Here is a 26,802-nt window from a genome sequence, read left to right on the forward strand (position 1 = left end):
AGAGTACCCAATGCCTGAGTGCCAAATGAACAGTAACAACAAACTGTGTTCTAGAAGTCTGGTGGAGGGACAGGTCACTTCTGATGGTCCTGGTTAATGCGGCTCTGAGGAGGAAGTGAGATGGTGACAGATGATTGGGATCTGATGAGGCAGAGAGGAGGGTAAAAGTGAGGAGGAGACATGTGACACACATCCACACGGTAAAGCTGAATTCAGGTACCTGGGGAGGGGGGGTATCAGACCTGAAAGGTGGCTTGCACCCCAGTGTTCAGGATCGCGGATGTTTAGCCAAGACTTTGGACTATAACCTGTAAGCGAGAGAGGAGGCTTTGTTTAGAGAGGACCTACTGTGTGCCACACCCTGTGCTGGGGTGTGGTAGAGGTGGGGGTGGGATAATTGGGATGTGGTGCCATCGTTGCTAACAATGTGTGAAAGAAAGTGATAATGAAGAGGTGATGATCAGTCCCCGGGCAGAGCGTAGGTAAATGGGATGGGTTGGCAAGGACAGGAGACCATTAGGAGGTTACTGCAGTAATTAACCAGAAAATCCTTCACTTAATCTTCTGTGTGTGTCCTTCCTTAGGGTGAGGTAGAGGGCTGTCAGGTGGGTACTAGCAGGCATGAAAATCATGGCTTCTACTTTAGACAGCTGCTCTTACAGAATCTCTCCCCAAAGCAATGCACATGCTTACAATTTTGCATATACTTTCCATACAATTTTTTCAGGGGTTCAAAGATCCTCTGGAACCAATCATGGTCTATGAGATCCTAGCTGAGAACAGTAACCCCTCCCACACCTCCAACCCCACCTAAAGAGCAAGCATCTCCCAACAGCCAGTTCTACTACTCTACAGGATGCTCCCATTTCCACAGCAGAAAACCTGAGTGAGAGGAAACAGAAAGAAGGCGGGTGGCCCGCCCTCAAGGACCTTGCTCTGTCACCTGGATTGTGTCCTTACACCTGAGAGGACAGTGCTCTTGCAGTCAGCCCTAGTTTGCAGGAACCCACAGAAGCGGGAGGAGGCTGAAGCCAAGGCAAAGTGGGACGAACTGCAGAGAGTAATGACTTGCATGAACCCAGCCAAGAGGGAGCTTGCAATGTGGCAGCATTTCCTCTTCCTTAGAGGCTGAGGCGATTATATGATTACACCCACGCCCAGCCACGGAGCAGCAAGGACTCAGCACAGAACACCGGAGAAACCCAAGAGCAACACTTCACTTTCTATTTCTTGTTTTCCAGCTGAGACAGGTTCTATTTTGGATCAGAGCATAGTCTGGAGAGAAAGCAGTTGAAGTCTTGGGTGCTTGGAATAAAAATTTGACCTTAAATCTTTAGGAAAAAAGTGTATATCTTAGTTGGAATATTTTATTAAATGGAATGACATTCATGCCCTTCTGCATATCTACTGTCATGTATTTCAGACCTAATGGTGATTCTTAAGCTTTGTGGGGTCAGGAACCCCTTTGAGAAGCAGATGAAAGCTATGAATTCTGACTCAGAAAAATGCACTTGTGCACATCAAACAAAATTTCATCATCCTAAAACCTGTCTGCAAACCCTATATTAAGAACTCCAGGTTTGATAAGCCTTGGCCAGATCCTCTGTTAGGTCGTAGGAATGCAATGATGAATAAGACACAGTCCCTGAACTCAAGGGGCTCTGAGTTTAAGGAAGTGTTTATAGATGTGAAGAGGTTGGCAGGGACCTCTTCGGTGAGCCAGGTAGGTCACTGAATAGCAAGTGAACTGTAAGAGGCATTAATAGTCACCAGCTAAACAATGTCATAGAGACAGCCTGCCAGTTGTCCCTTGACTAGTAATACCCCAGGTACCACTAATCAATTGCAAAATGCTAAGTAATGTGCTAAGGCTGATTGAAAAATAAAAGTAATTTTTTAGTAACATCAAACCCCTTGTTCATGTGTTATTAAGAGAAAAGATTTTTTGGCTTAATGATGTATGTGAGATACTGCCTTCACCCCAGGCTCAGGGATTAGACAAATATCTCTGCAAGGTCAAGAAATACCATGGATAATTTCAACCAGAGGAAGAAAACCATTAAGGGTCAAAAGATGCTGGAAAAAAAAAATTGATAGTTTGGTTTAAAACAATTATAGAAAATGAGAAATAGTCCTGTTAACTATCTAGAATTGCCTGCCTGTCAGAGCTTCCACAACCGGGACTACCTCCTGCAGCCTATTTATTTCATTCATATGAGTTGAAGAGTTTTCCAACAGCTGACAAATTTCCAGCCGGTGATCCAGCAGGTACCCCTAAGGATTTCCACTCTTTCCTGAGCTTCACCTTACAGGCATGTGAAAGCTTCCTCCAGAGAGAAAAAAAGTATTTCCCTTGCTTGTGTTTTCCTGTCAAACTCCTACTCACAACCCCCACCCCACCTTTCCTTTACAGCCACATCTCTGGGGTGTAAACTTGAAGGCCTGACCCAGCACAGGGACTCTCTGGTTCCCAAATCCAAGGCCTTCTTATAAGGCCTTGTCCACAGCTGTCCCTCTTCTCCCTCTTCTCAGTCTCTTCTGATGAAGGGCATCCCTGCCCCTCACTCCCACCAAAAACCTTCAGTCTGGGAGTGATAGCTCACACTTGTAATCCCAGCACTTTGAGGGGCCTAGGCAAGCAGATCACTTGCCAGGAATTCGAGACCAGCCTGGACAGCATAGCAAGACCCCATCTCTACCAAAAAAAATGTAAAAAGCAGCCAAGCATAGTGGCAGGCACCAGTTGTCCCAGCTACTCAGGAAGCTGAGCCAGGAGGATCACTTGAGTCCAAGAGGTTGAGGCTGCAGTAAGCTGTGTTCATGCCACTGCATTCCAGCCTGGGCAAGACAGTGAGACTCTGCCTCAAAAAAAAAAAACAAAACAACAATAAAAGACCTCCAACAGCTCCCCAGTGATGCAACCTTGTGGCCTACATATGGGACCAGACAGAGCCTGACTCCTCCTTTCCTCTGAACTGCCCTCCCTGTATCCCACCATGCCTCTTTCCATCAGTTAGGCACACATTTAAGAGCAGCATTCATTACAAAAGTTGGCTGATGATGGCTTCAACAAATAGAGGTTTATTTTTCCCATACCACAAGAAGCCCCAGGGTAAGTGACTGCTGGTATTCTTTCAGCAGCTAAATAATGTCAGGGCCAGTGTCTTTGTGATTCTTCTTGGCCTTTCTTCATGGTAGCAAAATGGCTTGCCTTGTTCCACACATTGTGTTTGTAAGGGAAAGTCCATGGTGAGTCATTTATTTTTCTTACCTGGGAAGCAAAACTTCCTCAGAAGGATCTCTTTTAGGTGTGCAGCTCTACTGCAAAGTTCCTGTCCCTGGTTTTACAGACTTAGTCTCTTCCATCTTGCAAACTTCCCGTTATGTTACTGAGGCCACATGTGGGTCACATGTCCTACCACCAGCAGCAAGGAAGGCTGGGAAAGCAGGAACAGGACTATCGTGACTGGCGTGTCTGATATTACCCCAAACAAAATGACAGCTCTGCAAGTGGGGAAGATGGAGGGAATGGATGCTGGATAGATGCCAGGACTTGCTGTGCAGTGTTCTGATTCAACAGATTGCGTCACTCTCCTGTCAGGTGGGCAACTATTTGGTATCACACAAACAATAGCTTATTCATCTTTGTATCTCTAAGTCCTAACACAGCTTTGTGGCACTTACTCTGTTAGACAAACTTATGAGTAAATGAATGTCTGTCTGGTTTTAATACCTCTCACATCTAAAGTAGTTCTTTTAAAACACAATCCAGTTTTATTCTTTTCTTTTTATATCTCTTATATGAAAATCAATTCATCATTAGTTTTCTTTTGGATTTGGGCAGAAGGGTAAGTTGTAAAGTGCTAGAGTAATGGTATTGACAAGGTATATGACGAAGTTGAACAATATGAGAGAAAACGGGATCATGGTAACCTTGTTATCCCTAGGTCAGTTTAACTATTGAAGAGGAAATAAACTGAGCACTAAAACTAGCTTTCCTTTAGTTTTTATTAAAATCAGAACCAGGGCTTTGTAGTGTAACTTTGTGCAATGCGAATTGAGAGCTTGAGAAATCCAATGACCATACAAGTTTGGGAATGGGTTGTAGTCTTGTTAAGGGCCTAACCGACCTCTTAGCCAAATTCTGGTAATAATCAAAGCTGCACATGGGTGTGCAGCACCGTGTGGAGCTGGTACCTCTGATTCAGGTCGAGATGTCTGCTCAGAGCAAAGAACGTTGTTTCCAAGGGCCAGAGATGGTGGGCCTGCCAAGGGTCTCTTTTAGGTGTGCAGCTCTACTGCAAAGTTCCCGTCCCTGGTTTTAAAAACTTAGTCTCTAGGACTCCAAGTCCAACTCCTGTGCCATTTTTCCAAGAAGTTACACCTGGTCAACCTCATTTCTACCAACACTTCCCCCAACTCCACCTATATCTCCACCTCACTCCAGCCAGAAATGGCCACCCTCCGCTGAGTTGTAGCACTTGTAGATGATTGTTTGATTGGGATTCTAACAGATTTGTGTTGTGAGAGTCATTGGGGTATGTTCCATTATAGAGAGTGCCAGAGTTTCTTTAGAAAGGCATGATCTAGCTTTCATCTAACCTTATTGCACCATTTTGTACCCAGACTCAAGCCCAGTGAATTGTATCAATGTCAATATCATGGTTGTACAATTATACTTAAGTTTTGCAAAGTGTCATCATTGGGAGAAACCAGGCAGAGTACAATCACTTTGTATTCTTTTTTACAACCATATATGAATCTACAATATCTCAATAAAAATTTTAAAAATAAAAAAATTTCTTTCTAATCCCCCTGTCTTTTGTGTCAATCCTAGCATTACTATGTCTCCCTCTAGTCATTGGGGTTCGTACCTAGGGAGTCAGTTCTCTTACCTCCCTCTATCTCAGTTTTCTCATCTGTAAAATAGGGGTGATAGTAATGCCTACCTCTTGGTTGGGGGGATTAAATGAGTTAATATTTGTGAAGCACATAGGAAGGTGCTTAACTGTTAAATAAATAATAAATAAATAAAATATCTTATGCTTAACTTTCTCTTTCTGCCTTAGATCCAATATGTTATAAGTCCTGATGAATTTTCCTACCATGTGTCTCATAGAGTCTCTATTTCCCATGCCCCTCTCTCAGTTCTGACCTTCAGAGCCGCCATCATCTCCTCCTCTTGAAGCCTTGCCATTGTGAAGTTAGTCACTTCACCTCTGCCTCCCATGGCTCCTCCATTATCATGTTCCACATTGATTTCCAGTTTCCTTTTTCTGTTTATCTCTTTTCACCCACTAGCATAGGAGCTCCTTACTGGAAGGCATCGTTTCTTATTCCTCTTTGAAGTTTCAGCTCCTAACATAGTGCCTGGCACAAAATGAGTGTTCAGCATATGTTTTTGAGTGAGTGATAATTAATCAGGAATAATCTCATTTCAGCTACTGGAATTGCTTTTTTGCAGTCATGGTAGATGACTTCTGAATCTATAGCTTTGTGACCCCAAGCAGAGACTGCAGCCTTACCCTTTAACAGTCATGGAGTCTTGTAGATAGAGTCTTGTAGATAGAGTCCTGCAGATAAGTTTTCACTTTTCTTCTCCCATGGGCACACTGTCTTGGGCTTCCTGGATACTTGTTAACTCTTGAACATACCTCCATTTCTTGAGACCCACCTAAAGCCATATACAAGATTGGTGAGTGTGCATCCTGGCATGTACACAGCCTTTGGATAAATATGTGGCCATCGTTCAGTTAGCCCTTGGCATCCTTGTGAAGTAAAATAAGGGAGACATCTGATATTATCATTGCAGTGACTTCAATATTTGATTCCTGGGTCATCCCACAGTTAATTTTTTCATTGGTAGATGGGAATAAATATTGCTGGTTATAAACTGGACCAACTCTATGGAAAACATTACTGAGATCATAGAGAAATTTTATAAAGTATTTCAAGAAATATTCAGTAATAAGGATTTTACTGGAATTGGGAAGAAGGCTGGCAAAAATAGTCTAGAGACCACAAACCCAACCTTCATTTTGGCAATTTATTGTCTCTGTCTGAAGCAGCTGACCAAGGTAATACTCTCGCTCCTCCTTCCACAAGCAAAGAAACAGACCTGACATCAATCATAAAAACAACTACTGTTTATTAAGTACTTATTACGTGCCGGGTACTTTTTGTTAGGGGCTGGTGACTTAACAGCAGCAATGATAATGACCACCGCATACTGGATATTTACCGTGTGCAACACACCACAGTAGGAACTTACATGAATTGTCTCTATATGGCTGTGACCCATTCCCTGAGGATCCAGGTATATTTTTTAAGTCATTTCATGACCTGATTTCTCCCAAGTACTTCAGTTTCTGAGATCTCTCTCTCCCGGGAGCAGGGACCCCAGCCCCTTTTAGCACTAGACAGCAAACCCACAACTTCACAAACTCTAACTTCACCCCAACAGGCAGATTCCCTCAGGAAAAAGAGTGGTAAATGAATAAACCCTCCAAACAGAAAAGGGCTGAGCACCTAAGAGATTCAGGATGGCATTTTTGGAAATGTTCACTTCAGGTTGAAAAGAAAACTTTTGAAATGATTAGTGAGTTATGTAGAACCTCAATATTCTAAAGTTTGAGGAGATAACATACTGAGAAATTTAATTTAGATTTCCTTAACATGCTCTCTTATGATAAGAGAGCATTCAGTATATAAATGCTATGCAACAGTACTGCCAAATTGCAACACACTATGGGAGAAGTTTGTCATTTTGAAATGCTAAGGGAGTTCTTACTAACAGCTTTCTCATCTTGGAAAGCTATTATTTTTCTGAACGATAATATGATTTATAAACCTCAGCTGAGTTTTATAGTTTTGATGGGAATAGACTCAAAATGCATTTTCTCAGAATATAAAATTCTCTCAGGAGTTGACCAAATGAGGAATAAATAGAAACTTCCGCAACCAAGTGTACCAAAGTCTTGGTCTCCACTAGCATCTCTGTAGGTGAATGTTGGTCTTCCTCAGCGTTCTGGGCTCAGTTTGACTCTCACTCTCAACTCTGCACACTTTCCCTGGGTGACATCAGCCACTCCAAATCCTTTGACTCTTACCTAGGCCAGCAACTCCCACGTCCACACTCCCATTCCCTCCCAGCTTTCCAGAGTTACAATGCCCTATGTCTAACGACCCACTAGACTGCCCACCATCACAACCTAAGCCACATTAGCCTCAGATTCTCTCCTGTCCCCAAACCCTGTTCCTTCTCCTAGAACATTGGTAGTAGAATGATACTAATATTTGGAGGAATAAGGTACGAATCTTGGAATCTAGCACAGGAGACTGAAAAGTGAATAGGTAACAACAGAACTCTTAGGGAGGATAAATGAAATTCATACATAATCTAACCTTTTTTTTTGAGACGGAGTCTCCCTCTGTCATCCAGGCTGGAGTTCAGTGGTGCAGTCTCAGCTCACTGCAACCTCCACCTCCTGGGTTCAAGCGATTCTCCTGCCTCAGTCTCCCAAGCAGCATGGGCCACCTCACCCGGCTAATTTTTGTATTTTTGGTAGAGATGAGGTTTTAGCCTGTTGGCCAGGCTGGTCGCAAACTCCTGACCTCAAGTGATCCATCTATTTCAGCCTCCCAAAGTGCTGGGATTACTGGTGTGAGCCACAGCACCTGGCCCCATAATCTAACATTTTACTGCAGAATATTGATGTGTTTGATTATAGAGGTATTAGTGGTATATGTACAATCTTAACTTTCTGATATCTAAAAGTTTCTGAATTCCAAAACATATTCCAGACCACGGGTTTTGGGTGAAGAATTTGAGGACCTGCCATATATAAAACATAAGTTATATAAGGTAATAATGTATATTAAGTGCCTCCTTAGTGCAGACTAGCACATAGTAAGGGCTCAGAAATGACAACAATTATTAAAAAGAGGAAATGGGTTGCCTTAGACTTTATAGAATATTGAGGAAGCTGAGACATCATATAGGAAATACATGTTTCTCATCTCTAGTCCCCCAAAATTTTTATAATCATATATTTCAAAAATTTGAGGGCAATTACTTTTCTATGCACTATCATGCTTTTAAATGATAGGCTTTGCCATTGTCCCCCTATTTACAGCAGGAGGAAGAAGATTCAAAGTATTTATTACAGAGGCAAGCAAAGGCAGGCATGGGTGATTCTGGGAGAGGAGGCAGCACAGGCAGAGGCCTGGTCAAGTTGAAGGGGTGTTCACACAAGAATAAACATCGAAAGTCTGCAACCCAGGAAGCTTGGCACAAAGTGATGACAGCTGAAGCCAGGACATGTTTGGGGAAAATTATAAAGACCCTTGAATATTATAAGTTTGTATTTTATCCTGTAGATGACTGATTTTTAAATGTTTTTAGCAAGAGAGCTTTATGGAAACAAAACTTGATTTGCGTGGGAGCTCTGTCCACTGCAGCCACACACCAACTGGTTTTTACTACATCCTGAGTGCTCTTTTAAAAGAGCAGATCTGATCATCTTAGTCCTCTGGGCACACTCTTCAAAGATATCTCATTAAACTTGGAGTGAAATGCCATCTCCCTGCAGGCTCTGGGTAATGTGGCCCTACCCATCTTCCCGGCTCCTCTCATACAGGTCGAGTATTCCTTATCCAAAATGACTGGGACCAGAAATGTTTTAGATTTGTGATTTTTTTTTTTTCAGATTTTGGAATATTTGCATATACACAATGAGGTATCTTGGGATGGGACCCAAGTCTAAACACAAAATTCATGCACGTTTCAAACATATACATGAATAAAACCTTATATATATGGCCTGAGATTAATGTTATACATTATTCTTAATAATTTTGTGCCTAAAACAAGTTTGTGTTTTACACAAACATTGAGCCATCAGAAAGCAAAGGTATCACCACCACAGCCTGCCATGTGGACAGTTTGTGGTTGTTTGGCATCACCATCATTCCTAACCCTAAATTTATGTGCTGCCAATAAATGTTTTAACTGTAACCTGATACATGAGGTCAGACGTGGAATTTTCCACTGTAGTGTCATGTCAGCACCCAAAAAGTTTTGGATTTTGGAGCATTTCAGATTTTAGATTTTCAGATTAGGCTTGTATAATCTGTACTACCTCCCTGACTTACCACTCGTAGGTCCTCCCATGAGCCCATGTCCCTCCCCTCCTGAAGAACTTTATAAGGGATGCCCTCTCCCTGTCTCCTCCCTTCCACTTGCCTAATTAGCTCCTAGTTTGCTCTTTCAAACCTCAGCTCTGCCACCTTTTTTCAGGGGAGCCTTTCCCAGCATGGTTAGGATGCCCTATTCTATGCTCTCCTGCACTCCGTGGACTTCCTTGTAAACTTTAATCAAGGTTGTGTTAAATGAACAGCTGCAGGTTTGGTTATTTGATACTTTCTCCTACTATGCTGTAAACTTTGAGAATGGGTAGTGTGGCCCCATCTGGCTTGTTTATGACAGTGTCCTGGAACCTCCCTCAGGCCCCTAAGCAGACCCCCAACTATTTGTTGAAAATACACCAGTAAATATAATGGGAAGACAAATGGGGGAGGAGGCTGTTGTGGTTGAAATTAGGGTGGAGCCTTTGGCTGAAGCAGGAATGTGGGGCCTGGGATACTTCCCACTAAGCCTGCCCCTTCCCCTCCACAGGGGTCCTGGAGGCACAGAGTGGAAAACACTCTGAAAAGCACTGTTGGAGATGATGGGATGATCTGACTAACAAAAGGCTTTGTTATTTGGCTTTGGGGTGAAGACTGTTATTCTCTTGGCCTGAGGAAACTTTCTTTTGCTTCATAGTCAAAAGAATGATCAAAGTAGCTTTGCGTAGACAGGAAGCATATTTCATTCATTTATTTCAACATCCTGTCTCTCTTGGGTAAGGAATGACTGTAAAAGACATCTGTAGGATGGTCAGAATTGTATTATTTTGTGCAAGACTAGATGTAGAGTAAATATTTCTTTGGAAAGTCATCCTGGCCTAGGCCCAGACCATCAGGAAGATTGCCTCTGTACTCTGTGGATCCATGCACACGTGGCCCCATTCCTGGGTCTGGGATCATGTGACACATGCAGATCATGTGACTCTAATACTCCTTCAGTGTGGTCAGCTATAATACAGTCAAGGAATCCCTATATCTGTTAAACAGGATGAATGGAAGTGAAAATTACCTTTTGACTGAGTAGCATTGCTGAAGAAAATCAGTAGAAGTGGTCCAAGATCCTTTCACATTGTCTCAGTTCTAAATGTTGTAAACTTTCAAATTACTGAAACTCTGGGTTTCAGTATCCAACCCCTTCAAGGCCAGCTGAAAATCAACAACAGAGTGGGTTAAAATAAAAGAAGCATGTCTGTGCAATCCCAAATTAAAGCGAAAATATGTGCTGGCCAAAAGTAAGTCATTTTTCAGCCTCAAAATATTTTTTCCAAATTCTAAGATCCTGCATTTGACATGTTTAAGAGGGAGATATAACAGCTGAAGTTGTCTTTGTTCAGAATGTAGGAGACAGTTTTGTCTAGACTTTCAGGAAAGATACAGAATGACGTTTTCAGAACAAATCAAAATATATTTTTAAATTCCTTTTTCCCCTTCACAAAGAGGATCTGACATGCTTCTGTAATTTGAATTTGGCTGATCTATAAATGGCCTCAATAGTTTAACATGAAAAGTAGAGTAAAATAAACCATTGAGAAAAGTTATTAAAATACTGTTAGTTCACTTTCTTACCTTCACAATAAGCTTACCACCAAAAACAATTTAGTAACTAATATTGAGTGGAGTGGTTTCTAGGTATGTGTTAATCTCTTGACATACATTTTCTGACTTAGTTCTCACCACAACCCCATAAAGCAGGTATTGCTGTTATGTTAATTTTCTCATGAAGACACAGAGAGTTGGGGTGACTCACTGAAAGCCACAAAGCCAAGCAGGGACTATGTCTGACTGATCTCCCAAACCTGCCTTCCTGCCCTCCTCACCACTGTGCTTGGGTCTTCTTTCTCCACAGGGCCAGCATCGTACAAAAACGCATTATTTATTTTCAAGATGAGGGCTCTCTGACCAAGAAACTTTGTGAACAAGGTAAGACCGTGTGGGTGGGGAGGGGGAGGGGCAGAGACATGGAAGGCAGCTCCTCCTGCACGATCCTCCTGCTGCAAGAATTAAGGCCACTGGGCTTCGTGAGTTCCTCTGGGTTCTGCTTCCTCACGTAGCTCCGATTTTTAATCTGGCTGTGTGCTGTGGATAATTGGATCCGCCTTAAGCTCTAATTACTCAGCTTGATTCCCTGGGTAGAAGATAATGTACCTTATATTGGTGTCGTCTTCTTATTTTTGTGAAACAGTGATTATTCTGAAGAGGTTCCTTGGAATAATTCACAGGACTTAATTAAGGAATGCACAATTGTGTACCTTTAAAAAGTCTGTAATGGTTCTTTGGGAAAAAATCACCAGCAAGATCTTGTGTGGCACCCAGACAATATGGGAGGATTTTCTCCAGAGAAGACCAGCAGGGGATGGGGATGCCAAGGGGGTGTTGACCTTGTGATACCACCACATTCAAGGATCTAGTCCTTAGATTTGCAAACTTATCAACCTCCTCTCCTTAGGTTGAAGGTATTGTAACAAAGCTCATGGAGGCTAACTAGACTCGGGGGATAAAGCAGAGACCTGAGTTTAGATCAGGCCCAGGTTCGGATCTGCCTCTGCCCCTTCTAGCCATGTGACTTAAATAGATAAAATAGTACAGTACCTCCTTGACACATAGTAAATGCTATCTATAGAATAGATAGCTCTTGTTATCTATATCTGAAAGCTTATTCATTAATCTACTGCAAAAAAAAATTGACCTTAAACATCGGAATGTTTTTAAAAGTTATTGGATAACTAAATAAAAATAAAAAATGTTCTATATTTATACAGCATAACAATCTCATTTCTGTTTAATTTTGCAGAATTTTTATTTGCATTTAGAGCAATTAGTGTTTTGAGAAGAAATAATCCTCTCCAACTATAGCAAAGTATAAGCTACTAAGAAAAAGAAAGGTTGATAAAGGTCTTCGGGGAAAACAATAATAATACGTAATATGTTTGGGGTGCTTTGCTACATGCCAATAACTATTTTAAGCACTTCATATGCATTAATTTTATAATCTGCACAGCAGCCCTATATGGTAAAGATTATTATTATATTTTTATTTTATGGATGAGGGGCCTGACACAAAAAATTTAAATAGCTTTCTTAGCATCATATACTCATGGTGGAAGGCTGGGTTTGAAGTCAGGAGCCAATGCCCTTAACCATTGCTTTCTATCAAAGCAACTTCTTCCCATTTCAGTAGTTCTTATCATTGCCTTTGACAGATCAATGCATTGTCCTCCTGTAGATGAGCTGAGCAGAAACTAGGTCCCCTGTTTGGAATTGTTTAGAGAACATGGCAATAGCAAAGGAGAGAGAGTTGGATACCTTGCATTAGGATCATACCTCCCAGAGGGGCTGGAGAGCTGGAATCTGCAGTCCGGAGAACCCTGGCCAGCTTCCACATGGACACCACCACACGTGTCTTCTGAGGCTTTTCTTTTTTGTGTTCAACTGCCTGCAAGTTCACTCAGCCTTTCTCTAAACAGGGAGCATCTCCACTTATTAAGCTCTTGGTTCCTCAATGACAATCCCATCCCTGCTGTATCTTCATGTGATGAGATCCACGTGCTGTGGTGGACTTGCGGGTGTTTTGGATCACACATTTCCAAGACACCTCTTGTAAATGCCTTAGACAAGTCTTCACATAACGTCAGGATTGAGACTTTGGGAAGTGCACATTAGTTAATGATTGATGTCAGTACATGAGGGTGTCAGTGAAGTATCTCCTAAGAACCCTCAGCTCCTGAAAATAAGGCCGTCCTCCAACAGTCAAACTAACAAAACCACACCACAGTGCCTGGGGAGAAGACCTAGAGCTGCACAGAAGACAAGCAAAGGCAACCAATACTTTTAAAAAGCAGGATAAACAATAGGTTACTTCCAATTAAGAACAGAGAAACAAAATATTCAAAAAAGTGACCTATAACAAACATATGCATACACATACTTTATTTTTTATTTTTTTAGCTTTTTTGAGACAGAGTTTCACTCTGTCACCCAGGCTGCAATGCAGTGGCGTGATCTCGGCTCACTGCAACCTCCACCTCCCGGGTTCAGGCGATTCTCCTGCCTCAGCCTCCCTAGTAGTTGGGATTACAGGAACACACCACCATGCCCATTTTTGTATTTTTAGTAGAGATGGGGTTTCATCTCTACTAAATATGAAAAGATCTCTGTCTCACAAGTAAGATCTAGATAGAGATTTGCCATGTTGGCCAGGCTGGTCTCGAACTCCTGACCTCAAGTGATCCGCTCATCTCTGCCTCCTAAAGTGCTGGAATTACATGCATGAGCTACCATGCCCGGCCCTGCATACACATACTTTAATACCATGTCACAAGCGATTAAATGAAAGAGTCAAAAAAAAAAAAAAAAGGAAAAATGAAGGGAAACGCAGAGAAAAGAGAAAAATGTCAACAGAAACAGGATAATGAGAAAAGGAAGAAAAAGGGAAGAGGAACAAAGAATACAGGAAGAGAGTTGCAAAGGAAGTCAGTGGATTTTGAGTAGAAATGGGGAGAGAGGGAAGCTGTGGAGATGCTCCATAGCCTGAAGTTACCCATGGCTGGGAGACCCTGCTGTGGTTAGAAGAGGAGTAAGTGGACGATTCTTATCACTGCCCTTTGAAAGCCTGATTCCTTTTCAATAGGCTTTTCCTTAGTAGGAAAACAGTATGTCTGTTTTTATTTTCAAACTGAAAAATTTATTTTTCAAATGGGAGCTTAAAAATGTATTTTTCAAATGGAAGCTTATTTTCCTTTCAAAATCCAAAAGGTTTATTATGCATTCCTTTGAACCCTCAGAAATATCTTTAAGTTTACCACCTATATCCGAAAGCCCTTTTGATAAGGCAAAGCTACCAGTTGGCCTTCTTTTGGTTTTTGTAGAGACTATTGCTGCCTCATTTAATAGCCCCTAGTAGCTACAATTGAAACCTCAGCATGTATCTCTGATTTAGAAATCCTAGAGCTATGTAGGGAGGCAATTTTTTTTTAGTGCATCTTTCTTCATTGGAAAAAGCAATACAGAAACAATAAAAAAGTTTTCTCTCTTTGCTATCTATGCAGACCTATCCAGATGAGGTCTTTCCTGGAGTAATGTAGTGCAGAGATTAAGGGTATGAGTCCTGGACCCAAAAAGACCTGGCCTCCAGTTCTGCCTGCCCTGTTCACTAACCCTGTGACCTTGAACAGGTTACCTAATCTGCTTCAATTTACTGACCTGTAAAATGGGGATAGCAAAAGTACTTACCTCCTAGCATTGTTAGGATTAAATGAGACAATATATGGAAAGAAATCAGCAAATAAAAGGACTCAGTATTTTGTAGTTATTATTATGATGTCTCATCCTTTCGTCTCCACCCTAGAACCTAGAATTCACTTCTATCCATCATGGATTTTATATATTTAAACCAAATCAACCCAGTAAATTCCAAAAGGAAGTCTTGTAAAATGCTCTTCATAACACTCACAATGATTTTAACATTCTTTGCCACTACTCTTTGTATAATATTTAAGAATAAATGTCCAACTGCAAAGAAAAAAAAATTTATGTTAATACTACTAGAGGAAGTGAAAAAAAGCAACTGAAGCAAGTTACATCTGTAGTCATTGTTTTCATCTTGCAGGAAGCAGAACAGACTAAAAGCAACAACGTGCAGCTAGAGATGTGGGTTTGACAATCGGAAATACTGAATTTATTCATGTAATCTCTCTTTCCCCACTTATCAGCTATTCACAGCTAAAAATGAGGGCCGAGAGTATATCTTAAGTTTTTCCTGGCTACTTCTATACCCAGAAGTACAGTAAACCTGAGCTTATGAACACATTTCCACCCCCTACTCCTCTCAGTGAAGTCTCTGAAAGCGTGATAAGAAGTGACGTGATTATATATGCATGCCTCTTTTTTTTTCTCCCTTCAGTAATTCTTTATATCTCTCCATTTATTTTCACTGCTCTGCTTCAAAGTCATTCCTTCTGGTCCTGTCATTTTGGTCCCAGAGAATATTTCCTAGAGAAAGCACACATGTGTGTTCCTCTTAAAATTTGTTAGAGAAATCCTGTTGTGGGAGGGGTGGGGAAGGAGACCAGGATCCGGAAAGGATGATTGAGTAAATTTTACCCCTGATTTTTCCACATATTAAATATTCTCGAATAACCTATGGGTTATTGCTCCCACAGATCTTCTCACTTTATTAGGGAAAAAGCTCTCATTTTTTTTTTCAAAATATTACCATACTTAGAGGCATACAAAATCCTTTATTGCCCAAGTACTGATCTGGCTCTAAGTCTTATTAACTAATGAAAGCTGCATCTTCTTTTCCTAAGGGTTAAGGATAAAATGAGACCATGATCGCACCACCTTATATACAACCCACGTTTACTTTCTAACTTGGTGACTTTTCTGACTGTTTCAGATTCCACATTTGATGGGGTGACTGACAAACCCATCTTAGACTGCTGTGCCTGCGGAACTGCCAAGTACAGACTCACATTTTATGGGAATTGGTCCGAGAAGACACACCCAAAGGATTACCCTCGTGAGTAGAGTGGCTACTCTGTGGTTTGGGGAAAAGCACATTGTCAAAGTTCTGTCTGGTTATAGGGCACACTAGCTGCAGCATGTCAGATCTGCTCCCTAGTATTGGCTGGTTCATGAAATGCACAATCCAAGTATGTATATTAATCAAGACAGGCAGACATTATATGGGTATGCTTTCAGCTTCTTTGCATAGCATTGTGCTATTTTTTTCTTTTTCTTTTTTTTTTTTGAGATGGAGTATCACTCTGTTGCTGAGGCTGGAGTGCAGTGGCACAATCTCAGCTCACTGCAACCTCCACCTCCCGGGTTCAAGCAATTCTCCTGCCTCAGCCTCCTGAGTAGCTGGGATTACAGGTATGGGCCACCATGCCCAGCTAATTTTTGTATTTTTAGTAGAGATGGGGTTTTGCCATGTTGCCCAGGCTGGTCTTGAACACCTGACCTCAGGTGCTCCACCCACCTTGGCCTCCCGAAGTGCTGGGATTACAGGTGTGAGCCACCGCGCCCAGCCCCGGCACTGTGCTTTCTTATCTGTGATTTTTAAAAATATTCCTGAAGTCATGCTGCTTATATTCAGGTGAGGCATTTGGTAACCTCAATCCCCCTGCAATGACCCTGTCCATGAATTCCATGACAGACCTGCTGGAAATAGCGGCAAAAGGGACCTGCTCTTGACTCTATAGGTCAAGGTCAACAAATACTCTGCTATCATAGGTGTTAGTAATTAGTCAGCATGCCTTTTTTTTACTGACTTCAGATGCCACCTTGAAATCCCTTCATGAGGGGCCAGGCATGGTGGCTCAAGCCTGTACTCCCAGTGCTTTGGGAGGCTGATGTGGGAGGATCCTTTGAGGCCAGGAGTTAGAGACCTGCCTAGGCAACATAGCAAAATTCCAAAATTAGCTGGGCATGGTGTCACATGCCTGTAGTCCTGTAGTCTTGCCTGTAGTCCTAGCTACTCAGGAGGCTAAGGCAGGAGGATCTTAAGCCCAGGAGTTCAAGGCTGCAGTGAGCCATGATCACACCACTACACTCCAGCCTGTGCAGCAGAGCAAGACTCTGACTCAAAAAAAAAATAAAAATCTTTTCATAACATTGTTATCAAGATAGCCAATACAAAGCCATGAGAGTTGTCAGGAGACCCCAAACTTACTATTTTCTAAGTAGATCGTACTAATTCCACTTTATCATATAATTGTCTCAACAAATGCCTGACATGTGCCAGGCACTGTGCTCAGCTCTAGAGTTATAATACTGAACAAAAAAAAGGTGCACCCCATATTCTTAAGCCACTCAGCGGCTAGTGGAGAGACAGACACTAACCAAATAGTCATGCAGAAAGAGGTGAAGACTATAAGAAAAGTGGACTTACTGTGAACCAAGCATTTCTACATATGTTATAGTGTTTAATCCTCAAAGTAATGTGTTTTTGTGGATATGTTTACTGGGGAGGAGAGAGATGTCATGATTTGCCCACATTGAGATGTAAGTAATGGATCCAAGATCCAAAGGGGTTTTTCAGGCTCCTACGCCTGCCTTTTGTTTGGCTTGCGTGTTGCCCATTCTGTCTCTGGGTGGCAGGATGTCCATGTGTGGCACTGAGCCTGTTTTTTCTGTTCATTGTCTGTTTTGTTCTTGTGCATTTTACTTTGGAGTTACCGCAGTTTAGGAAGAACAGTAGGAATGGGAGAGAGAGATTAAAAAGAGGGATTTGGCTCAGGTCCCAAAGGAAAGGGGGAGAAAAGGGCACATGATTGGACTTAGGAAGACTCAGACCAGATCAGAACCTCCATGATCCCCACGCAGCCCACCCAGAGGGGACTTCGACATTTGTTGACAAATCAAGAGCTCTATTGTTTAATGTTACCCACATGCAATCAAGGCTTGGGATCTTAGAAGCCTCTTTCTAGTTCATTCTTCTGACTCTGAGATTCAGCCTGATCTGCATCAGCTGTGTGGGAGACCTGTGCGAAGAAACTTGGACTCTCTGCCTGGGGGAAAGAAAACATTTGGAACAAGCGTGATGGAAAAATTTCCTCCAGCCTCTCCTATCCACTAACCAGAGGAAATAAAATGTTAGGGGCCCGTTACTCATCTTTTGTGATCCTAAGAAGCTTCTTGACCTTTCCTATTCTGCCACTGTCATTTCCCAGAATTTAGGGAGGAGGTGAAAAAAAAATTGTTTCTGGGTCTTTGGGCCAAATCAAGTACAAATCTATACAGAGTTTCTGTGGAGTTGTTGAGAGTTTCTTAGTAAATATAGCAGATGTGTGTTCCAGATCTTCTAGGATTGTTCCATTTCTGACATGATGTCTCATAGACAATTGTCAGATTGTGTCCTAATTTTTGGTTGGAAAAATTTGGTCACTTGTACAGAATAGCACTTAACATAGCATACTGTACTTATTTTTTTAAAAGTCTTTCTTTCCCACTAGACCAAGAAGTCCTCCAGGACAAACGTGATGACGTGCTTATCTTTGATTCTTAGTGCCTGTTGTCTTCCCAAGCACTGTGTACTGATTGTTGAACTCAGAGTCACACTCATTATGACCTGGGAGGCAGATGTCTAGCCTTCAGCTAATTATGATGGGCAGTATGGAGGAGAGTGTGAGTCAAACCTTCCATGGAGGAAAAGGAGTGAACACTCAGGGAGACTGGAGCTGTTTAAAAGGACATGGGGAGGATCTGATCAGGATCTTGAAAATTTAATGTTCTCAAAAGTTATTTCTATCAGTCTTAAGTAATAGATGAATTTCTTTTTGCCGCTGCAAAGATGATACTGTCTTGATAACCATTCTCTATCATCATGCCCAGAGAAGCTTCCCACAATAGTGCAAATTGACAATTGCCAAGCCCCCCTGTCCTTTATTAGTCATCCAAAACACTGCTTTCTCTACAGTGATCTTAGGACAGTGGTTCTTAAGCTTTTAAATCTCAGGACCCCTTTTGTATGCTTAAAAAATCTTTGAGGATCCCAACATAAGTGGTTTATATGGGTTATAGCCATCAATCTTCCATGTATCAAAAACTAAAACAGAGAAATTGAAAAATATTATTTATTTTTAAAATAAACCTAGTAAATTAAAAATAATAAACTTGTTCCAGGTTAATATAAAGAACATATTTTATGAAAATACCTATATTCAAAACAAAAGAAATGTGAAAAGAGGATCAATGTTTTACGTTTTTGCAACTGTCTTTTCTATCTGGCTTAATAGAATACACCTGGATTCCCATTTGCCTTTGCTTCTGCATTCAACTTAGATTCAAAATAGATTCAAATAGGTTCAAAAAATCTATTTTTTGGTTGAAGTATGCGGAGAAAATTCTGTCTCATATGGCTATGTAATTGGAAAAGGGAAGAGTATTTTAATAACCTTTTCTGATAATTATGGATAATCTTTGATCCTACACCAGAACTCTGCAAATTGTTTTTTTAAAGGTTAATTACAATGTGGAATATGAAACTATATCAATGAACTTGTACTCTTACATTAAAAGTCATTGCTTTACCTTCTACTTTGAATGGATCTTTTACAAATGCATGGTTTTGTAACATCTTACGTTGATCATTTGGAAAATATTGGTTTACTGAGTTATGCAGATTGTCCAAGTGTTGACACAGTTCATTAAACAATATGAAAAGCCATATCCATTAATATCACTACCAATCTCATCAGAAAAGTATTTAATATTGGAAAGCTATCAAGTTCATAGTAATGAACACAAGTTTTCTAAAATTCTGGGTTTTGCTTGAAAGCTTGAATTTTATCATTGGCAACAAATACTGTCAGTTGTTTTCCTTGAAGTGACAGGATCACTTTATTTTTTAGAAAATGTAGGCCAGATTCCCAAGTCTGAATAACTATAATTTGTCTGTCATTTGTCCTTTCAAGTGAAAATGATGTTTTATGAACATAAAAAGCGGCTAGTCCAGCTTGCACCTCAAAGAGTCGCATAAGTGCTTTTATTCAAGACAATCACAGTACTTCAGTATATAGCAGAAGTGCTTCTGCATAGTTCCCAATTAGTCACACAGAAAAATAAAAATATGTTTACTCAAAGGCAGAGATCTAATGAAATTAATCATTTTTATTGTTTTTTCAAGGACATTCTTTTTTTTTTTAACTTTAAGTTCTGGGATATGTGTGCAGAATGTGCTGGTTTGTTACATAGGTATACATGTGCCATGGTGGTTTTGCCGCACCTATCAACCCATCATCTAGGTTTTACGTCCCACGTGCATTAGGTTATTTGTCCTAATGCTCTCCCTCCCCTTGCCCTGCACTCCCTGACAGGACCAGGTGTGTGATGTTCCCCTCCCTGTGTCCATGTGTTCTCATTGTTCAACTCCCACTTACGAGTGAGAACATGCTGTGTTTGGTTTTCTGTTCCTGTGTTAGTTTGTTGAGGATGATGGTTTCCAGCTTCATCCATGCCCCTGCAAAGGACATGAACTCATTCTTTTTTATGGCTGCGTAGTATTCCATGACGTATGTGTGACGCATTTTCTTTATCCAGTCTATCACTGATGGGCATTTGGGTTGGTTCCAAGTCTTTGCTGTTGTAAACAGTGCTGCAATAAACATAAATATGCATGTGTCTTTATAGTAGCATGATTTATAATCCTTTGGGTATATACCCAGTAATGGGATCGCTAGGTCGAATGGTATTTCTGGTTCTAGATCCTTGAGGAATTGCCACACTGTGTTCCACAATGGTTGAACTAATTTACACTCCCACCAACAGTGTGAAAGCATTCCTATTTCTCCACATCCTCTCCAGCACCTGTTGTTTCCTGGCTTTTTAATGATCACCATTCTAACTGGCGTGAGATGGTATCTCATTGTGGTTTTGATTTGCATTTCCCTAATGACCAGTGATGATGAGCTTTTTTTCATATGTTTGTTGGCCACATAAATGTCTTCTTTTGAGAAATGTCTGTTCATATCCTTCACCCACTTTTTGATGGGGTTGTTTTTTTCTTGTAAATTTGATTGAGTTCTTTGTAGATTCTGGATATTAGCCCTTTGTCAGATGGATAGATTGCAAAAATTTTCTCCCACTCTGTAGGTTGCCTGTTCGTTGTGATGCTAGTTTCTTTTGCTGTGATGAAGCTCTTTAGTTTAGTAAGATCCCATTTGTCAATTCTGGCTTTTGTTGCAATTGCTTTTGGTGTTGTAGTCATGAAGTCTTTGCCCATGCTTATGTCCTGAATGATATTGCCTAGATTTTCTTCTAGGGTTTTTATGCTTTTAGGTTTTACATTTAAGTCTTTAATAATCCATCTTGAGTTAACTTTTGTATAAGATATAAGGAAGTGGTCCAGTTTCTGTTTTATGCATATGGGTAGGCAGTTTTCCCAGCACCATTTATTAAATAGAGAATCCTTTCCCCACTGCTTGTTTTTGTCAGATTTGTCAAAGATTAGAGGCTTGTAGATGTGTGGTGTTATTTCTGAGGCCTCTGTTCTGTTCCACTGATCTATATATCTGTTTTGGTACCAGTACCATGCTGCTTTGGTTACTGTAGGCTTGTAGTATAGTTTGAAGTCAGGTAGCATGATGCCTCCAGCTTTGTTCTTTTTGCTTAGGATTGTCTTGGCTATACGGGCTCTTTTTTAGTTCCATATGAAATTTAAAGTAGTTTTTCTAGTTCTGTGAAGAAACTCAGTGGTAGCTTGATGGGACTAACATTGAATCTATAAATTACTTTGGGCAGTATGGCCATTTTCACAATATTAATTCTTCCTATCCATGAGCATGGAATTTTTTTCCATTTGTTTGTGTTCTCTCTTATTTCCCTGAGCAATGGTTTGTAGTTCTCCTTGAAGAGGTCCTTCATGTCCCTTGTAAGTTGTATTCCTAGGTATTTTATTCTCTTTGTAGCAATTGTGAACGGGAGTTCACTCATGATTTGGCTCTCTGCTTGCCTATTATTGGTGTATAGGAATGTTTGTGATTTTTGCACATTGATTTTGTATCCTGAGACTTTGCTGAAGTTGCTTATCAGCTTGAGATTTTGAGCTGAGATGATGGGGTTTTCTAAATATACAATCATGTCATCTGCAAACAGAGACAATTTGACCTCCTCTCTTCCTATTTGACTACGCTTTATTTCTTTCTCTTGCCTGATTGCCCTGGTCAGAACTTCCAATAGTATGTTAAATGGGAGTGGTGAGAGGGGGCATCCTTGTCTTGTGCTGGTTTTCAAGGGAAATGCTTCCAGCTTTTGCCTATTCACTATGATATTTGTTATGGGTCTGTCATAAATGGCTCTTATTATTTTGAGATATGTTCTATCAATACATAATTTATTGAGAGTTTTTAGCATGAAGCAGTGTTGAATTTTACTGAAGGCTTTTCCTGCATCTATTGAGATAATCATGTGGTTTTTGTCATTGGTTCTGTTTATGGGATGGATTATGTTTATTGATTTGCATATGTTGAACCAGCCTTGCATCCCAGGTATGAAGCCGACTTGATCATGGTGGATAAGCTTTTTGATGTGCTGCTGGATTTGGTTTGCCAGTATTTTATTGAGGATTTTCACATCAATGTTCATCAGGGATATTGACCTAAAATTTTCTTTTTTTGTTGTGTCTCTGTCAGGTTTTGGAATTGGGATGATGCTGGCCTCATAAAATGAGTTGGGGAGGAGTTCGTCTTTTTCTGTTGTTTGGAATAGTTTCAGAAGGAATGGTACCAGCTCCTCTTTGTACCTCTGGTAGAATTCAGCTGTGAATCCGTCTGGTCCTGGGCTTTTTTTGGTTGGTAGGCTATTAATTAATGCCTCAATTTCAGAACTTGTTATTGGTCTATTCAGGGATTCAACTTCTTCCTGATTTAGTCTTGGGAGGGTGTATGTGTCCAGGAATTTATCCATTTCTTCTAGATTTTCTAGTTTATTTGTGTAGAGGTGTTTATAGTATTCTTTGATGGGAGTTTGTAGTTTTGTGGAATCAGTAGTGATATCCCTTTATCATTTTTTATTGTGTCTATTTGATTCTTCTCTCTTTTCTTCTTTATTAGTCTGGCTAGCAGTCTATCTATTTTGTTAATTTTTTCAAAGAACCAGCTCCTGGAGTCACTGATTTTTTTTTTGGAAGGGTTTTCATGTCTCTATCTCCTTCAGTTCTGCTCTGTTAGTTATTTCTTGTCTTCTGCTAGCTTTTGAATTTGTTTGCTCTTGCTTCTCTAGTTCTTTTAATTGTGATGTTAGGGTATCGATTTTAGTCTTTCCTGCTTTCTGATGTGGGATTTTGTGCTTATAAATTTCCCTCTTAACGCTGCTTTAGCTGTGTCCCAGAGATCCTGGTACATTGTCTCTTTATTCCCATTGGTTTCAAAGAGCTCATTTATTTCTGCCTTAATTTTGTTATTTACCCAGTAGTCATTCAGGAGCAGGTTGTTCAATTTCCATGTAGTTGTGTGGTTTTGAGTGAGTTTCTTAATCCTGAGTTCTAGTTTGATTGCACTGTGGTCTGCGAGACTGTTTGTTATGATTTCTGTTCTTTTGCATTTTCTGAGGAGTGTTTTACTTCCAATTATGTGGTCAATTTTAGAATAAGTGCTATGTGGTGCACAGAAGGATGTATATTCTGTTGATTTGGGGTGGAGAGTTCTGTAGTTCTATTAGGTCCACTTGGTCCAGAGCTGAATTAAAGTCCTGAATATCCTTGTTAATTTTCTGTCCCATTGATCTAAAATTGACAGTGGGGTGTTAAAATTTCCCACTATTATTCTGTAGGAGTCTAAGTCTCTTTGTAGGTCTCTAAGAACTTTCTTTATAAATCTGGGTGCTCCTGTATTGGGTGCATATATATTTAGGATAGTTAGCTCTTCTTGTTGCATTGATCCCTTTACCATTCTGTAGTGCCCTTCTTTGTCTTTTTTGATCTTTGTTGGTTTAAAGTCTGTTTTATCAGAGACTAGGACTGCTTTTTTTTTGCTTTCCATTTGCTTGGTAAATATTCCTCCATCCCTTTTTTTTGAGCCTATGTGTGCCTTTGCATGTGAGATGGGTTTCCTGAATACAGCACACTGATGAGTCTTGACTCTTTACCCAATTTTCCAGTGTATGTCTTTTAATTGGAGCATTTAGCCCATTTACATTTAAGGTTAATATTGTTATGTGTGAGTTTGATCCTGTCATTATGATGGTAGCTGGTTATTTTGCACATTCGTTGATGCAGTTTCTTCATAGTGTCATTGATCTTTATATTTTGGTGTGTTTTTGTGGTGGCTGGTACCAGTTTTTCCTTTCCATGTTTAGTGCTTCCTTCAGGAGCTCTTGTAAGGCATGCCTGTTGGTGACAAAATCCCTCAGCATTTGCTTGTCTATAAAGGATTTTATTTCTCCTTCACTTATGAAGCTTAATTTGGCTGGATATGAAATTCTGGGTTGAAAATTCTTTTCATTAAGAATGTTGAATATCGGCCCCCCCACTCTCTTCTGGCTTGTAGGATTTCTGCAGAGAGATCCGCTGTTAGTCTTATGGGCTTCACTTTGTGGGTAACCTGACCTTTCTCTCTGGCTGCCCTTAACATTTTTTCCTTCATTTCAACCTTGGTGAATCTGACAATTATGTGTCTTGGGGTTGCTCTTCTCGAGGAGTATCTTTGTGGTATTCTCTGTATTTCCTGAATTTGAATGTTGGCCTGTCTTGCTAGATTGGGGAAGTTCTCTTGGATAATATCCTGAAGTGTGTTTTCCAACTTGTTCCATTCTTGTCCTCACTTTCAGGTACCCCAATCAATCGTAGGTTTGGTCTTTTCATATAGTCCCATGTTTCTTAGAGGCTGTGTTCATTCCTTTTCATTCTTTTTTCTCTAATCTAGTCCTCGTGCCTTATTTTGGTAAGTTGATCTTCAATCTCTGATATCCCTTCTGCTTGATTTAGCTATTGATACTTGTGAATGCTTCAGGAAGTTCTCATGCTGTGTTTTTCAGCTCCATCAGGTCATTTATGTTCTTCTCTAAACTGGTTATTCTAGTTAGCAGTTCCTGTAACCTTTTATCAAGGTTCTGATCTTCCTTGCACTGGGTTAGAACACGTTCCTTTACCTCAGAGGAGTTTGTTATTACCCACCTTCTGAAGCCTACTTCTGTCAATTTGTCAAACTCATTCTCCATCCAGTTTTGTGCCCTTGCTGGAGAGGAGTTGTGATCCTTTGTAGGAGAAGAGGCATTCTGGTTTTTGGAATTTTCAGCATTTTTGCATTGGATTTATCCTCATCTTCATGGATTTATCTACCTTTGATCTTGAGGCTGATGACCTTTGGATGGGTTTTTTGTGTGGGGGTCCTTTTTGTTGATGTTGATGTTATTGCTTCCTGTTTGTTAGTTTTCCTTCTAACAGTCAGGCTCCTCTTCTGCAGGTATGCTGCAGTTTGCTGGAGGTCTACTCCAGACCCTGTTTGCGTGGGTATCACCAGCAGAGGCTCCAGAATCGCAAAAATTGCTGTTTGCTCCTTCTTCTGGAAGCTTCATCCCAGAGGGGCACCAGCCTTATGCCAGCTGGAGCTCTCCTTTATGAGGTGTCTGTCAACCCCTGCTGGGAGGTCTCTCCCCGTCGGGAAGCATGGAGGTCAGGGACTCACTTGAGGAGGCAGCCTGTCCCTTAGCAGAGCTCGAGCTCTGTGCTGGTAGAATCCTCCTTGTCAGGATCTGCTGCACTCTTCAGAGCTGGCAGGCAGGAATATTTAAATCCGCTGAAGCTGGGCCCACAGCCACCCCTTCCCTGCGGTGATCTGTCTCAGGGGGAGGGGAGTTTTATCTCTAAGCCCCTGACTGGGCCTGCCGCCTTTCTTTCAGAGATGCCCTGCTCTGCTCTTTGAGGAGGAATCTAGAAAGGCAGTCTGGCCACAGCTGTTTTGCCATGCTGTGTTGAGTTCTGCCCAGTCTGCACTTCCCAGCCTCCTTAGCACTGTCGGGGAAAACTGCTTACTCAAGCCTCAGTAATGGTGGATGCCCCTTCCCGCACCAAGCTCGATCGTCCCAGGTCAACTTCAGACTGCTGTGCTGGCAGTAAGAATTTCAAGCCAGTGGTTCTTAGACTGCTGGGCTCCACGGGAGTGGGACCGGCTGAGCAAGACCACTTGGTTCCCTGGTTTCAGCCCCCTTTCCAGGGGAGTGAATGAACAGTTCTGTCTTGCTGGAGTTCCAGGCACCACTAGGGTATGAAACAAAACAAAACAAAACAAAACAAAACTGCAGCTGGCTTGGCGTCTGCCCAAACAGCCGCCCAGTTTTGTGATTGAAACCCAGGGCCCTGGTCGTGTAGGCACACAAGGGAATCTCTTGGTCTGCGGATTGCAAAAACTATGGGAAAAGTGTAGTATCTGGGCTGGATAGCACAGTCCTGTGTCCGGAATTGGTGGGTTCTTGGTCTCACTGACTTCAAGAATGAAGCCGCGGATCCTCGTGGTGAGTGTTACAGCTCTTAAGGTGGTGTGTCTGGAGTCTGTCCCTTCTGATGTTCAGATGTGTTTGAAGTTTCTTCCTTCTGGTGGGTTCGTGGTCTCGTTGGCTCCGGAGTGAAGCTGCAGACCTTTGCGGTGAGTGTTACAGCTCTTAAGGCGGCAGGTCTGGAGTTGTTTGTTCCTCCCGGTGGGCTCGTGGTCTGGCTGGGCTCAGGAGTGAAGCTGCAGATCTTCGTGATGAGTGTTACAGCTCATAAAAGCAGCGTGGACCCAAAGAGTGAGCAGCAGCAAGATTTATTGCAAAGAGCGAAAGAACAAAGCTTCCACAGTGTGGAAGGGGACCCGTGCGGGTTGCCACTGCTGGCTCCGGCAGCCTGCTTTTATTCTCTTATCTGGCCCCACCCACATCCTGCTGATTGGTAGAGCCGAGTGGCCTGTTTTGTCAGGGTGCTGATTGGTGCGTTTACAACCCCTGAGCTAGATACAAAGATTCTCCACGTCCCCATCAGATTAGTTAGATACAGAGTTTTGACACACAGGTTCTCCAAGGCCCCACCAGAGCAGTTAGATACAGAGTGTCGATTGGTGCATTCACAAACCTTGAGCTAAACAGAGGGTGCTGATTGGTGTGGTTACAAACCTTGAGCTAGATACAGAGTGCCGACTGGTGTAT

The 26,802-nt window shown here is 41.4% G+C and overlaps 1 protein-coding gene across 1 annotated transcript in view; it reads left to right on the plus strand.

Annotated features, from left to right (window-relative positions):
- The window catches only part of SPON1 (spondin 1), a 286,962-nt gene that overhangs the window by 101,711 nt on the left and 158,449 nt on the right, over window positions 1–26,802 (plus strand). Inside the window, exons 4-5 of the mRNA XM_019037489.4 lie at window positions 11,033–11,106; window positions 15,581–15,703. Coding sequence (XP_018893034.4) covers window positions 11,033–11,106; window positions 15,581–15,703 — 197 coding nt within the window. The remainder of the gene's footprint in view (window positions 1–11,032; window positions 11,107–15,580; window positions 15,704–26,802) is intronic.

The sequence above is a fragment of the Gorilla gorilla genome, chromosome 9, assembly GCF_029281585.2.
Source record: "Gorilla gorilla gorilla isolate KB3781 chromosome 9, NHGRI_mGorGor1-v2.1_pri, whole genome shotgun sequence".
NCBI classification, from domain to species: Eukaryota; Metazoa; Chordata; class Mammalia; order Primates; family Hominidae; genus Gorilla; species Gorilla gorilla.